The sequence below is a fragment of the Manduca sexta genome, unplaced genomic scaffold (assembly GCF_014839805.1).
Source record: "Manduca sexta isolate Smith_Timp_Sample1 unplaced genomic scaffold, JHU_Msex_v1.0 HiC_scaffold_3060, whole genome shotgun sequence".
NCBI lineage: Eukaryota > Metazoa > Arthropoda > Insecta > Lepidoptera > Sphingidae > Manduca > Manduca sexta.
The window spans coordinates 1-16,826 of NW_023594088.1; the positions used below are offsets into that span (position 1 = coordinate 1).

A 16,826-nucleotide genomic window follows, 5' to 3' on the forward strand; every position below is an offset into this window, starting at 1 on the left:
TATTCAACTTGGTAAGACAACGCTGATTTCAAAAGATTTTGTATTATGACAGTTTGTCGCACTTATTTTGCGATTTCACAAGGGAAAGTCTTAAAACCTGAGTACTCGGTTCATACGGTCGGTTCCCTTTGCTCTAGAAATCATGAAATATGGGAAGAACAATTGCTCTTTTAGTAGTGCCTGAATCTAAAGGAAATAAGCTGAAAACTTATATGGAAATCCATAAATATGGACTTTAAGAAAGGAAAAAAGTGAATTTACTATTACAAACCTATTATTTGCGGTTGATGCAATAAACGTCTCTCGGGATTGAACGACACAGTAAAATTTGTCAACGCTTCGAACTTATATATTTAAATACCTTACCTACAAGGTGTTACGGAACACTACGTGCGCGTGTCCAACTCAATTGTCCGTTTTTTTTATCCAGTTGCTGTAATGAAACTTAGCCCTGAGGTGAGTACTTAGTATTCTTTATATATCTTATTCTTACTTATCACATACATGCGACAGTAAAGTTGTGTAAATGTTAGTTAGAAGTAAAGTAAAATCAATTTTGTGTGCATATTAAACTGTAAAAGTAAATGCGAGCGCGGTGGCAAGTAAATACTAGTTATGACAATATTGGTCAATAACGTTAAATGCAACGTTATAATAGCGTTTATAGTAACGTGTTTTAATTGATATGTTATCCATTTACACAAATGAAACCAGCAATGCGCTTTAGGCGGTGTTATGAATAATAGTCCGAACACATATTACTCTTATTATCATTAGTGTTTAATAATGATTATTAGAAGCTTGTACTTGCAATTAGTTATTATTAAATCGTAATCTATAATATTAATTCTTAATAGTCTTAAATTTAAAATTGTTACCGTAAGTGTCAATATAAAAGCGGCGATAGCCTAGTTGGATGTGAAACGGGCTGCCGCGACTGTCCGTAGGTTCAAATCCCAAGAGCACACACCTCTGACTTTTCTAATAAATTATGTATATTTTTTGTGAATTATCGCTTGCTTTCGGTGAAGGAAAGCATCGCGAGGAAACCTGCATACCCAACAAGTTCTCGATAGGAATTTTGAAATTGATTTAAACCCTCTCAGTAGTAGAGGAGGCCCATGCCGAGCACACACACACACACAACATCACGCATTTATCCCCGAAGGTATGCAGAGGCTCAACCAGGGCACCCACTTTTCGCCTTGTGTGTTCCGTCCCATGATGTGATAGGGGGCGAGCCTATTGCCAAATTGGGCACAAATTCCAGACTACGGGCTGATACTGAGCAGAAAACCCAAATATCACTTTGCCAGATCCGGGATTCGAACCCTCAGAGCGCTGTCGTACCACGCATTCAGTACAACACGCCACCGAAGCAGTCAATCATACCGAGCAGTGGGAAATAATAAAGGGCTGATATCATTAAGTGCCAATAAATTCCGCAAAGACATAACCGGTTTCACATACCTTTTAAATTCATGATTAAACCTGATAAAGAATTCTCAGTTATGTCGGTTTCTTCACAATACTATTCTTGTTGAAGCAAACGATAAGTCAAGATATGTAGCTTCGTAAAGTCAAAGGTGTGTCTGGGGTTTGAACCTGCGGCTATTGCCTCGACACTTCGTTTCGGTGGCGAAAGCTTAGTAATCTCGTTGATATATTTTATCACACATCTCAGATGGAATTTAATTTCATTTTAATTCGTAAGAAACCAAAAGCTAACTTGTCATGTTGAATCTTCTTGCACATGCTTTTATGCCCCAGTTCTGTGTTCACGCAAGATACTTTTTCAACCATGTTACAGAAAAAATTAAAGAATTCGAATTCCTAATATTCGATATAAATTTAAACTGTTCTCCTTAGCATTTAAAAAACAATATTGCCACTTTCATCGGAAAATATTTTCTATACAACTTAATGATAAGATAGCGAACCGCTCACCTGATGATAAGGGTCACCCATAAACAATAGAAAGTCCTTAAACAATTATAATTACAACTTACAAGGCGCTCCGTGGCAATACCTAGTCTTGCCATAAATATTGTAATAAAGAAAAAAGAAAATTGTTAACTGCAAATAACATTTATTACTTTTACAGTGTGTCAGTTTAATACATAAATATAAAACAATTAAAAATATAAAAAGCTTATTCGAAGTGGTCTCCATTGGCTGCAATACAGTCCTTTAAACGATGAGGCCAGTTATCAATAGAAGCACGCACTCTTTCCATGGGAAAATTCTTCACTGCCAATCGTATAGATTGTTTTAGGGACTCAAATTATCATGGCGTTTAGAGCAAGCTGTACTCTCTAAAACTGACCACAAATCATAATCCAGCGGATTAAGATCGGGACTAGACGACGGCCAGTCTTCAGCTCTGATGAAGTCCGAAACGTTCGATTCCAACCAAGACTGCGTGGACCGAGCTTTATGACCCGGCGCCGAGTCTTGCTGGAAGGACCATACTTGGTTATTGAACATGGTGATGTTAAGGGGCTTAACTACCTTCTCAAGAATGGTATCTTGATACACTTGTGCCGATGTTTTGATACCTTTTCACAAAAATATGGCTCAGTCACTCCTTCATAGCTAACACCCCACCAAACCATCACTGAAGTCGGATAATGTCCACGTTGCACTCTGTCGACTAATTGGGAAGCTTCCTTAGAGCTTTGAGCATAAATACGGTCATTTTGTTTGTTAAAATGTTGCTCAATTGTAAAAATTTTCTCATCCGTAAACAAAATTTTTCTGTGACCTCCCTTTGCGTACCGCTTCAGTAGTTGTTTCGATTTTACCACCCTATTCTTCTTTAAATTATCAGTTAAGAAATGGCCAGTGCGTCTCTTATAGGCTGCAAGTCCTAAGTCATCTTTTAAAATACGCGACATGGTTCTAGGTGCTATCTTCATTTCCCGAGATAAAATCTTTTGCTTTCGGACAGGATTTCTTCGAATTCTTTCCTTACTGCTTTGACCACCTTTTCGTACGAACACTACGTGGACGGCCAGATCTTTTCTGTCACAAACAGAGGAGGTCTCATTGTACCTATTAATAGCCCGGTACACAAACATTTTACTAATACCAAGTGTATGGAGAGTTTTAAAATTGCATTTGGCTCCATACCTACTTTGTGTAATGCTATCACAGCGATTCGGTTCTCTTTATCACCCCACACCATTTTAATATCGCAAAATATTTTACAATGTATTGGCGCCAAAATGAGAAAACACAATGAACAATCGTATAAAAATGACAGATTCGAAATTCAAATGTAATATTTTTTTATAATTAAGTGTAACAGTATTTATGGCCAGACTAAGTATAAAGTATTCCAAGCCACATTAGGCCAGCGTGATAGACTATGGTCCTCTCGGTAGGAGAGGAAGCCCGTTTGGCATTAGACAGTACATAAAACAAAGATTGTAATTTTATTATAATACTTATAATCATGTCTCATTTCCTGATTGATTTAAAAATATTTGTAACCAAGGTATCTATCTCTTTCAGTGAGTTATATTGACAAGTGCGTATGGACTGACAAGGCCTGTCTCCTCACCTCTGGTAATAAAGTCGTACCACACTTTGTCGAGGGCATAAAAGAACTCAACACACCCTCCGTTGATCCATTATTCATCAAGAAAGCAGTAGCTGATTCAGGCACCCTTAAGCTGAAGTTCGAAGACTTGACTGTGGTGGGCTTGAAAAAAGCTGTTTTGAAGAAAGTAGAGTAAGTTCAAACCGTTTGCTTTTACAATTCTTTATCCTTTAAGTATTCCGATTTGAATACCGATTATGTCTACGGCTCGATACCCAAGTCTGGTGATCATTTATATGAATTTCCTCTAGAGAAAGTCAAGAGCCAGTATCTCTACCGGGTAGAATGCAACCATATTATTGCCTCTCTTACGAACTAACATCGACGCCTACGAACGTACACCGCCGTCTGAGCTACCCGAACCTATAATTATTACATCTATATTTATTGTAATTTTACTTTTGTCAACTATATTTGTTTTAAGTTTTAAAAAACTTCTATTTTTTCTATTATGATTATCAATTTATTTATAACACCTAAAATAAATGTCGTATTCACTCAGAACATGATACTTACAACAAGTGTCTGCGTGATCCCAAGAAATATACTTTGTAATATTGTGCTAATGAAAACCAGCTACCCTATGTCATATATATCATTTATATCAAATGCTTATGCTGATTACAGAGCTAACAACGATAAAACTGTGCTGACTGTAGTAATTGAGACTCCAATCGAAGTTAAGGGGGTTTACACTGCAGGAGGTTCTCTCCTTAGCGTACCTGTCGAGGGACATGGTCAGACGGAGATGAAAACTGGTAATATTTTTGTTCTTTGAAGTCTTTGAAGTTCTCTTACTCATTGTCAAGATAGATGTATGGAATCAATACAACTTTATCTACAAACATTTTAGTCATGGTTAAGGCAGATGTTTGTAGTGAAACTAATGACAAGAATAATAGGGTAGTAAATAAAGTGTTGGCTATTGAAAGAATGAAGAATTCATCTCATAGTGATAGACAGAACTAACCTGAGCTGGCTCGAGTGTTATTGAACTAACGTAGATTCGGCGCAAAAAAACTTTCGAAACCAATTTCTTTGCCAGTAAATAATTCTCAATATCCGCAATATTACATTTATTTTGAAACAATTACTCCTTTGAAAATTATCGTTACTAATCATTGTTTTAAATTGCTAAGCAATCATTTGTAATTTTTACTCACATCAAATAATTTGATATAGGGACAAAACAGGGTTAGAAATCTTATCGTTAAACATTTCACTAATTTACAGAAAAAGTGAAGCTCACAGTGAAAGCTAATCTGCAGAAATTCAATAAGAATGGCGCCGAACACTACAAAATTGCAACATACGATTTGAAATTCAACTTTATTGAGCAATTATTCATTGAATTCCACAATCTGTTCAACGGAGATAATACCAAAGGTAAGTGTATTACAAATATCAAAGCAGTAGCCCAGTTTAAACAAACAGAACCCCTGAGTTCTGCTCATAAAGATTTTGAACTTTTTGAAAAGACATACTTTTATGGGAATAGTATTTGGTTCAATATGACTAAAGACATATCCAATAGCACAGAAAGTGGCAGAAATGTGTAGCGAAGAAACATTGCCACTCCACTTTTCTTCTTTAAGAATACATTAATATTAAGAAGGATGAATGTATTGTACTCTTGTGTACTCTACGAACAAAATCTAGATCAGAAGTATTACTCAAGAGAGTAGTACACATGAGAATGTGAATATAAATTCTCGTCTGGACAATAGGAGCTGTAGGTAGCTATAAGTTGTGTTAGAAATAACGGTTCATTAGTAATATTGATGACACCGGTATTATTGCAGCTGATCCTATCCGTGCGATCATCCGTGAGAGTTGGAGGGATCTGGTGCCCGAAATTGGTAAACCCATCATCAAGGAGCTTGCGGACATCGTGATCGCTGCAATGAACAAGTTCCTGGCAGGGCTACCCATTGATGAACTGGAAATCATTGCATAAAAGCACTGGAAAAATTATTCGTTTAAAAATTATAAACGTTGCTATTTCACAGATTATATAGTTGCATATTTTTGTTGTAATAGTTTTAATATAAATTGTTTTTTTTGTTATGTTCAAATGGTTATAAGATTGGCATCTTTAAAACATAAAAGGAATGCTTATTTTTTACAATATACCGACAAGTTTGAACAAAAATTCATTAGAAATTCTCAACTGAAATGTTATTGTTAAATAAATGAATATAAATAAAAACTTATTTGTTTTCTTTCTTAATATATTCTTCATCGTAGCTTTAAGTCTAGAAGATTTTAAGACTGAATACTAGTTCGAAAATCGAAATATTTTATTTTCATGATTTAATGTTCTAAATGTCATAATCATTCTACAAGATAAATAAAAGACAACATGTTTGTGGTAAGCGACTAATAAGAAATTATAATCATTTGACTCTGTTATTATCACAAGTAATATTAAAAAATATATATATCTTCAATGCAATGACGTTTATAAATCAAAATTATAAGAGTCAATTTCTTCTCACTTTAGAGCTAATATTAAGAAAATCATAATTCTTAACTACTTTATAGATATAAAAAACTTTGTAATAATAAATGGTGACCTTGGAGGTGTTGTCAACTGCCAAAATGATTTTTTCAATATATTAAAACAAAAATACATTTAAGAAGATGCATTTTTATAAGTCACATAATATGATAATTTGGATTACAAAAAATAGAGTTACGACGTACATATTACTTTATTTGTAACTAGCTGACCCGGCGAACTTCGTACCGCCTAACAGTCAATGAGTGTCGTGTTACCTTTTAGCTGAACTAATTTAGGCTTTGATGAACGTAATACAATGATACAAAATATAAAAGTATTTTATTATGATGAATGAAGAACGATGATGAATACATACAGAATAAGAATAAAAATTTAAAAATAATAATAATTAAGTACTTCAAACACATGTCAGAAAAAAATGATTGAAAACTATGTTGTGCAGATTGGGATACACTCGGATTAATTCATAACAGTGCCTGAACTTTCGAGACATAGACAATAGCTTATCAAGAAAAATCATAGACAACCTTAAAAAAGACATTTACACTTTTGTTAACCTGTAGAATAAATCTTAGGTATTATTCCGAGCTATTTTAGATTTTTCTCGATTTGTCTATACACTTCTATTCGAGATGGTCCCTCTCTCCTCCACCCTATTCCTTTCCCTCTCTTACCATTTACAGCTAATATGCGTATGTTTTTTTTTCTAAAAATTAAAAATTAATAAATAATTTACACAAATTAATGTCTAAAACAAACAAATATAACAGTACCTAAACTTTCGAGACATTTTACACAAAATAAATTTCTGAACGCACACATAAATAGTTGTTACAGTATTTGACAGGATTGGACAACAAATGTTTGACATGTAATAAACGACAATGAGCATTTATTGAAATGATTAAGTATTATTACACATATTGAGTTTTCATTGTTTTAAGATGTATTCTGCTATTCGGGGCGGAGACAACTCCAACGAATCAATAACCATGAAAATTGGTTCAGCAGATCTCGAGTTATAAGTGTTGTAACAAACCCGTCTTTGTTTTATAAGTATATATAGATTTGTAATTTTTTAAATATTTTCTTTGAGTAATAAAACATTAGCCATCTGTTATATAATTTATTTAGAGATATATCTAAGGCATTACACTTATGTATTGTTATTCATCCATGGTTGATTAAATCCGAATCTTAATTTTCAACCAATTCCGAGAACAGAACAATCAAAATAACTCATTTGTAAGTATATCAAAAAATACTTTGTTCTGATTGGTCCATTTTTGAGACAAAAAACGGCGGTAAGTTGAACTGCAACACACCCTTCGGGAGCACACCGGTGCATCAGGCGTTTCATACAAAATTCAACCGCTCCCTAAAAGGAACATTCTCGAAGTTTGAAGATCGCAGAACCTTTAAAACAGAACTACTATATGACATACCTATATATAAATAGGATATTTGCTGTATTAATGCATGAGGAATAAAGGGTCTTAACTAGTACCAGTGTATTACTTTGAGACGCGAAAATTCAGTCCTTGAATATGTAATGAAATTAATTAATTTATTTAAGAACGCAGGGATACACGACATTTAATAAAAACAATTTTATAGCAGTTTTACAATTAACAATGTGACGTGCTTCTTCAATTATAGGAGACCGCAGCATACAAAATAAGAATACGTTTAAATTGGAACTTCTTTCGATGCAACTATTTCGCCAACAGTCACTTTACCCCATCATGCTATAGAATGGAAGTAAAGCTGGCAAATAATGGTTGCATTTCTGTCGACTAACTCAGAGAGCACTTAATACTTCACTTTTTGTTCCGGTGGTGAGGGTGTATTTTTATATCCTCCCAGATTGCGACCATCGTACACAAGGCGTTAAAACCTGCCGTAGTGGCCCACGTAAGTGTGTCGCGTTCCGGGATCAGCCTGTGTATTTCTGGTTCCAACAGGCCAGCGTCATAGCGTCGTTTGCCGAGGGATAATCATTTCTCGTCAGTCAACATTCTATTGGACACCACTCCAGTATCTGATATAGGGGTCACTTTGCTGTGCTCGGATGAAAAAGATATTACTTTTATATTTATAGGTAGTATAAATGTCATTCGGGGCGCTTTATCTGCATTTCAAATCTACATGGTCAGTGCACGAGGTGTTTTGTGTTGAGGATGTGCAAACTTACGCTTTATGCGGGCACAAGAATTTCGCAACGTTCGATTTCCATCAAATTTACAACAGCCGATTTCAATAGATGGCTATTTTTAATTCGCTCTCGAAAATGGGCTGGTAATTTTAAACAGATCAACAAATTGTTGTTGCACTGTCTTACAAGACAATGGTTCGACCGTCTTGACTGATTCCTTATGTATTGTTTTCCTAATAATGAGGACAAAGTTTGTATCAAAGAATAATCTTCAAAAATCAATGGATAATTTGGGAAAAATATTTTTTCGTACACGCAAAACTCCAAAATCACCTAACCAAATCTCATTGAATATATTTGTAATAGTTTAGTTACTTCCAGGTTGAGTCATGGCATAATTCTGGATCCGATGGGTGGCACTGTTGTCCGAAACCCAAAAGGTTAATGGCAGTTTACATAAAATGCGGTCTGTGGCAGGACATCGTCTGCCAGTCCCGCTAGTCCTACTAATATTATAAATGCGAAAGTTTGTGAAGATGGATGTATGGATGTGTGTATGTTTATTCCTCTTTCGGAATAAGTTACTGAACGTATTTGGATGAAAACTTAACAGTAATATTGGTTATTCATCTGAATAACATATAGGCTACATTTTATAATGATTTTGTGTAATTTGGTCATAATATAACGATACATATCAAGTAAGTCGGAAAAAAATGCTATTTTGGCGTACGCTGCCTAAATCGCCGGAATTAGACCAAGATGGTGTAGGATTTTTTGTCTTAAACAGTTTTAAATAAAAGTCCGCGACAGCATATATCTACCTTTTATGTGAAAGCCATTATGGCCAAAATAGTGAGCCATAAATATAATTAAATCCGTTACTTTTTTTACACTACACATTTTAGAATATTTATCAAACTTTTCAAAATGAATATATTTATCGCTTTTAGTATTAAAGTAGATAAACTTTGTCCTTTTTTTGTAACTTATACATATTATAAAACAAAGTCCCCTTTTCTGAGAATCTACTGAACGGATTTTTATGAATGTTTTATATGGAAATAATTGATCCTGGGAAGGTTATAGGTTACTTTCTATTCCGGTAAAATATATAGCGGGACTTTTATCCCGGAAAACTCCTTCACGCGGGCAAAGCCGCGAGCAAAAGCTAGTTACATATAATTTCGCATTTCTACATAGCAACGAAAGCATTTAAACAAAATATATTTTTAAATTTCGAATGGAACAATGGAGGTCAGCGAGTAGAACATTCTGAACGAACTTTTAAAAACATCTCATTCATCTCACAATCGTACGCATTGTTTTAATACAGTGAGCTAATAAAAATGCATTCGCGAGAGTTGTTCAGAACAAAATGTCGTGGACGGTTCGTAAATGTACAGGGCGGTGCTGTAATGATTATGCGCAGTGTATCTGAATTACTATTTCAATGTTTAAAACTTATTTACTGTTTACTCATTCGATCTCCATGGATTTTTAAGGGGGCTTTGACTAGCTGTAGTGAACATATTGTTAATTATATAGTTTTCAAATATTTTAGACAATATATATTGTTCAAGATATATAAATACTACACCAGTGTGAAACATAATGTCCAAGCAAAGACATTAAACAGTATAGTTAGTTATAGACCGGTCATCAGGACGAAATTTTTACTCCAAAATTTATTACCAATTGATGAGTCGTCTTATTTGAAACATCTGAGTGACAAGATGTCACAGCGTCCTTAGATATTCACACAAAAATAACATATATACCAAAAATATGGTAATGAGGGCATTCGAATGTGCAAATCAATATATGTAAAAAATAAGAAGTATTTTGAATTAGTATCTTGCTATTTCACGGTAGACTGAGTAACTATCACAGCGCAAAATTTTGTATGACAATCTACTCAATGTCCGCTCTATATAATCTTAGAACACTTTGCGTCCAAGACCAGGAGATTAGCAAAGAGGGAAAATTTTGCGTCTGCAAATCCATACAAAACTCTGTAATTCATATCTGATTTCTGTCAATTGTAAACCTAGTATCGGCCATGCAAAATGTAAAAATAATATGTCTACAGCGTGGCTTTATAAGTCTTTCATTATATTTTTTCGATGAATGCTCTTATTACTGCGGTAGAGTAATAATTTTAAAACAGAACAGAATGAAAGAATAAAGTGTTGGATATTTTTAACCGACTTATAAAAAAGGTTTTTTTCTGTTTATTACCTCGGATCTCGGTCATTTGTGAACCGATTTGGATAAATGTTTTTTTATTCGAAAGATTTTTTTCTCCAGATTGTTCCCATAATATTTTTTCGAAAGCGTTTTAGTTTGGTTTAAAAACTATAACAACTAGAATAATCATGTTGTCCAAGTAAACAATTGCCAATTTTGTTTTCTTTGTGACGTTATTATATACATACCAGTCAGCAAAAGCTCGATTTTTGAAAGTTCTCGTTAGGGTTGCCAAATACACGTCCCATCGCCCTTGTGTCTTACCCTATTCGGTTCACGAACGTCCGAGATAAAAATTAATATTCTGGACGCGGTTACCGAGTCCATGGTTGGATTGGTGCTTACGATATCGACTGTTAGTATGGCTTTCGAGATAAGATTGTTTAAGTTAATGCAAATTGATTTGTGTATTATGTGCGGTTCTTGGAGTTCCGTACTTCGAAAGGAGCATCACTTTGTCGTCCGTAAGTTTATCTGTCAAGACTTTTTGCAGAAATACGTAAAGGTCTCTAATTGAAATATATAAAACTAGCTGCGCCCGCGGCTTTCGCCCGCATCGAAATCGACGTGTCACATTTTTTATTTAAATTCTAGGATCAAAAGTAGTCTAAACCATCCTCAAAAATTGCACTATCTTTTAGTAAAAACCGTACAAAAATCAGTTCAGTAGATTTTGAGAAAATCAATCACATACAGACAGATAGCTTTGGGGACTTTATTTCATATTATCTATAGATAATCGGATCTATGGTCTCTTTCAGTTGTGAAAATATCAAACTTGTAAGACAACGCGATCAAAAGATATTATGACAGTTTGTCGCATATTTTGCGATTTCACAAGGGAATCAGAACCTGGTACTCGTTCGTACGGTTCCCTTTGCTCTAGAATCATGAAATATGGGAAGAACAATCTCTTATAGTGCCTGAATCTAAAGGAAATAAGCTGAAAACTATATGGAAATCCATAAATATGGACTTTAAAAGGAAACAAGTGAATTTACTATTACAAACCTATTATTTGCGGTTGATGCAATAAACGTCTCTCAGGATTGAACGACAAAGTAAAATTTGTCAGCTTCGAACTTATATATTTAAATACCTTACCTACAAGGTGTTACGGAACACTACGTGCGCGTGTCCAACTCAATTGTCTGTTTTTTTTATCCAGTTGCTGTAATGAAACTTAGCCTCTAGCCTTAACTTCTAATCACATACATGCGACAGTAAAGTTGTGTAAATGTTAGTTAGAAGTAAAGTAAAATCAATTTTGTGTGCATATTAAACTGTAAAAAGTAAATGCGAGCGCGGTGGCAAGTAAATACTAGTTATGACAATATTGGTCAATAACGTTAAATGCAACGTTATAATAGCGTTTATAGTAACGTGTTTTAATTGATATGTTATCCATTTACACAAATGAAACCAGCAATGCGCTTTAGGCGGTGTTATGAATAATAGTCCGAACACATATTACTCTTATTATCATTAGTGTTTAATAATGATTATTAGAAGCTTGTACTTGCAATTAGTTATTATTAAATCGTAATCTATAATATTAATTCTTAATAGTCTTAAATTTAAAATTGTTACCGTAAGTGTCAATATAAAAGCGGCGATAGCCTAGTTGGATGTGGAACGGGCTGCCGCGACTGTCCGTAGGTTCAAATCCCAAGAGCACACACCTCTGACTTTTCTAATAAATTATGTATATTTTTTTGTGAATTATCGCTTGCTTTCGGTGAAGGAAGGCATCGCGAGGAAACCTGCATACCCAACAAGTTCTCGATAGGAATTTTGAGATTGATTTAAACCTTCTCAGTAGAAGAGGAGGCCCGTGCCGAGCACACACACACACACAACATCACGCATTTATCCCCGAAGGCGTATGCAGACAGCGCAACCAAGGCACCCACTTTTCACTAAGTGTGTAGCGTCTCATGGTGTGATAGAGGGCGAGCCTATTGCCAAATTGGGCACAAATTCCAGACTACGGGCTGATACTGAGCAGAAAAACCCAAATATCACTTTGCCAGATCCGGGATTCGAACCCTCAGAGCGCTGTCGTACCACGCATTCAGTACAAGACGCCACCGAAGCAGTCAATCATACCGAGCAGTGGGACATAATAAAGGGCTGATATCATAAGTGCCAATAAATTCCGCAAAGACATAACCGGTTTCACATACCTTTTAAATTCATGATTAAACCTGATAAAGAATTCTCAGTTATGTCGGTTTCTTCACAACACTATCCTTGTTGAAGCAAACGATAAGTCAAGATATGTAGCTTCGTAAAGTCAAAGGTGTGTCTGGGGTTTAAACCTGCGGCTATTGCCTCGACACTTCGTTTCGGTGTCGAAAGCTTAGTAATCTCGTTGATATATTTTATCACACATCTCAGATGGAATTTAATTTCATTTTAATTCGTAAGAAACCAAAAGCTAACTTGTCATGTTGAATCTTCTTGCACATGCTGTTATGCCCCAGTTCTGTGTTCACGCAAGATACTTTTTCAACCATGTTACAGAAAAAATTAAAGAATTCGAATTCCTAATATTCGATATAAATTTAAACTGTTCTCCTTAGCATTTAAAAAACAATATTGCCACTTTCATCGGAAAATATTTTCTATACAACTTAATGATAAGATAGCGAACCGCTCACCTGATGATAAGGGTCACCCATAAACAATAGAAAGTCCTTAAACAATTATAATTACAACTTACAAGGCGCTCCGTGGCAATATATTACTTACCTCTCATAATGTCAGTTAATATATGTACAAGCTAATTCAAATCGGAACACAACAATGCATGCATACTGCTACTCAGCGTCGAAATCGACCTGGAGTCATATTTTCTAACGGAGGGTCTGTTACACATATAAAAGATAGTCTTGTAACTTAAAACAATAATTAACATTAGAAACGTTTGATTACGGAACTCTGAAAAATCGCAATAAACGTACGACAGCTCGGAACACAGGTTTAGAAGGAGTCACCTTTTTCCTCTTAGAAAAAAATAAAGTGCAAAACTAGTAGATGTTTTGTTTTACGTTTCGTCCTCGGGTCAAATACACAACCTTGAAAGAAACACTATAAATGGTGGTATTTCACCTGATATCTTCAGTAACGTGTCAGCTTCTCACGAAAATAATAGTGACAAAATGTTCTCTCTAAAATTATTTGTTCTGTGCGTTGGTTATTTCGCGCTCGGAGCGGAATGTGGAAAAGGTAAAGACTGAACATTAAAATGACCGTGATATCGAGACTTTACGAGGAGTTATACAGATAATAGAAACCAATTTAAATAGAATTTTATAACAATACCTAGCGGCTATAGCCTGAGAATCGAACGGTCTGCCAAGGCGAAGGTCCACAAGCTCAAAACTCAAGATTTCGCAGTGTATTTTCTTTGTGAATTATCGATGTTTTTAAAGGGACGAAAATCTTGTGACGATTCCTACATATCAAGAATTGTACATACGGATTTCGAAGTTATACCTAGTCTTGCCATAAATATTGTAATAAAGAAAAAAGAAAATTGTTAACTGCAAATAACATTTATTACTTTTACAGTGTGTCAGTTTAATACATAAATATAAAACAATTAAAAATATAAAAGCTTATTCGAAGTGGTCTCCATTGGCTGCAATACAGTCCTTTAAACGATGAGGCCAGTTATCAATAGAAGCACGCACTCTTTCCATGGGAAAATTCTTCACTGCCAATCGTATAGATTGTTTTAGGGACTCCAAATTATCATGGCGTTTAGAGCAAGCTGTACTCTCTAAAACTGACCACAAATCATAATCCAGCGGATTAAGATCGGGACTAGACGACGGCCAGTCTTCAGCTCTGATGAAGTCCGAAACGTTCGATTCCAACCAAGACTGCGTGGACCGAGCTTTATGACCCGGCGCCGAGTCTTGCTGGAAGGACCATACTTGGTTATTGAACATGGTGATGTTAAGGGGCTTAACTACCTTCTCAAGAATGGTATCTTGATACACTTGTGCCGATGTTTTGATACCTTTTTCACAAAAATATGGCTCAGTCACTCCTTCATAGCTAACACCCCACCAAACCATCACTGAAGTCGGATAATGTCCACGTTGCACTCTGTCGACTAATTGGGAAGCTTCCTTAGAGCTTTGAGCATAAATACGGTCATTTTGTTTGTTAAAATGTTGCTCAATTGTAAAAATTTTCTCATCCGTAAACAAAATTTTTCTGTGACCTCCCTTTGCGTACCGCTTCAGTAGTTGTTTCGATTTTACCACCCTATTCTTCTTTAAATTATCAGTTAAGAAATGGCCAGTGCGTCTCTTATAGGCTGCAAGTCCTAAGTCATCTTTTAAAATACGCGACATGGTTCTAGGTGCTATCTTCATTTCCCGAGATAAAATCTTTTGCTTTCGGACAGGATTTCTTCGAATTCTTTCCCTTACTGCTTTGACCACCTTTTCGTACGAACACTACGTGGACGGCCAGATCTTTTCTGTCACAAACAGAGGAGGTCTCATTGTACCTATTAATAGCCCGGTACACAAACATTTTACTAATACCAAGTGTATGGAGTTTTAAAAATTGCATTTGGCTCCATACCTACTTTGTGTAATGCTATCACAGCGATTCGGTTCTCTTTATCACCCCACACCATTTTAATATCGCAAAATATTTTACAATGTATTGGCGCCAAAATGAGAAAACACAATGAACAATCGTATAAAAATGACAGATTCGAAATTCAAATGTAATATTTTTTTATAATTAAGTGTAACAGTATTTATGGCCAGACTAAGTATAAAGTATTCCAAGCCACATTAGGCCAGCGTGATAGACTATGGTCCTCTCGGTAGGAGAGGAAGCCCGTTTGGCATTAGACAGTACATAAAACAAAGATTGTAATTTTATTATAATACTTATAATCATGTCTCATTTCCTGATTGATTTAAAAAATATTTGTAACCAAGGTATCTATCTCTTTCAGTGAGTTATATTGACAAGTGCGTATGGACTGACAAGGCCTGTCTCCTCACCTCTGGTAATAAAGTCGTACCACACTTTGTCGAGGGCATAAAAGAACTCAACACACCTCCGTTGATCCATTATTCATCAAGAAAGCAGTAGCTGATTCAGGAACCCTTAAGCTGAAGTTCGAAGACTTGACTGTGGTGGGCTTGAAAAAAGCTGTTTTGAAGAAAGTAGAGTAAGTTCAAAACGTTTGCTTTACAATACTTTATCCTTTAAGTATTCCGATTTGAATACCGATTATGTCTACGGCTCGATACCCAAGTCTGGTGATCATTTATATGAATTTCCTCTAGAGAAAGTCAAGAGCCAGTATCTCTACCGGGTAGAATGCAACCATATTATTGCCTCTCTTACGAACTAACATCGACGCCTACGAACGTACACCGCCGTCTGAGCTACCCGAACCTATAATTATTACATCTATATTTATTGTAATTTTACTTTTGTCAACTATATTTGTTTTAAGTTTTAAAAAACTTCTATTTTTTTCTATTATGATTATCAATTTATTTATAACACCTAAAATAAATGTCGTATTCACTCAGAACATGATACTTACAACAAGTGAGTGCGAGATATACTTTGTAATATTGTGCTAATGAAAACCAGCTACCCTATGTCATATATATCATTTATATCAAATGCTTATGCTGATTACAGAGCTAACAACGATAAAACTGTGCTGACTGTAGTAATTGAGACTCCAATCGAAGTTAAGGGGGTTTACACTGCAGGAGGTTCTCTCCTTAGCGTACCTGTCGAGGGACATGGTCAGACGGAGATGAAAACTGGTAATATTTTTGTTCTTTGAAGTCTTTGAAGTTCTCTTACTCATTGTCAAGATAGATGTATGGAATCAATACAACTTTATCTACAAACATTTTAGTCATGGTTAAGGCAGATGTTTGTAGTGAAACTAATGACAAGAATAATAGGGTAGTAAATAAAGTGTTGGCTATTGAAAGAATGAAGAATTCATCTCATAGTGATAGACAGAACTAACCTGAGCTGGCTCGAGTGTTATTGAACTAACGTAGATTCGGCGCAAAAAAACTTTCGAAACCAATTTCTTTGCCAGTAAATAATTCTCAATATCCGCAATATTACATTTATTTTGAAACAATTACTCCTTTGAAAATTATCGTTTACTAATCATTGTTTTAAATTGCTAAGCAATCATTTGTAATTTTTACTCACATCAAATAATTTGATATAGGGACAAAACAGGGTTAGAAATCTTATCGTTAAACATTTCACTA

General features: G+C 35.1%; 1 protein-coding gene and 1 pseudogene across 1 annotated transcript; both read left to right on the forward strand.

The window, feature by feature from the left end:
- Positions 1 to 3,499: 3,499 nt before the first annotated feature.
- On the forward strand, positions 3,500 to 5,642 carry LOC119192670 (the record flags this gene model as incomplete). The annotated part of the gene is made up of 4 exons (XM_037446469.1): positions 3,500 to 3,736; positions 4,232 to 4,362; positions 4,838 to 4,990; positions 5,407 to 5,642. Coding segments are annotated over 4 exons (676 nt in total), but the record flags the coding sequence as incomplete, so codon positions are not given.
- Positions 5,643 to 13,686: 8,044 nt separating this feature from the next.
- On the forward strand, positions 13,687 to 16,358 carry LOC119192671 (annotated as a pseudogene).
- The last annotated feature ends 468 nt before the right edge of the window (positions 16,359 to 16,826 follow it).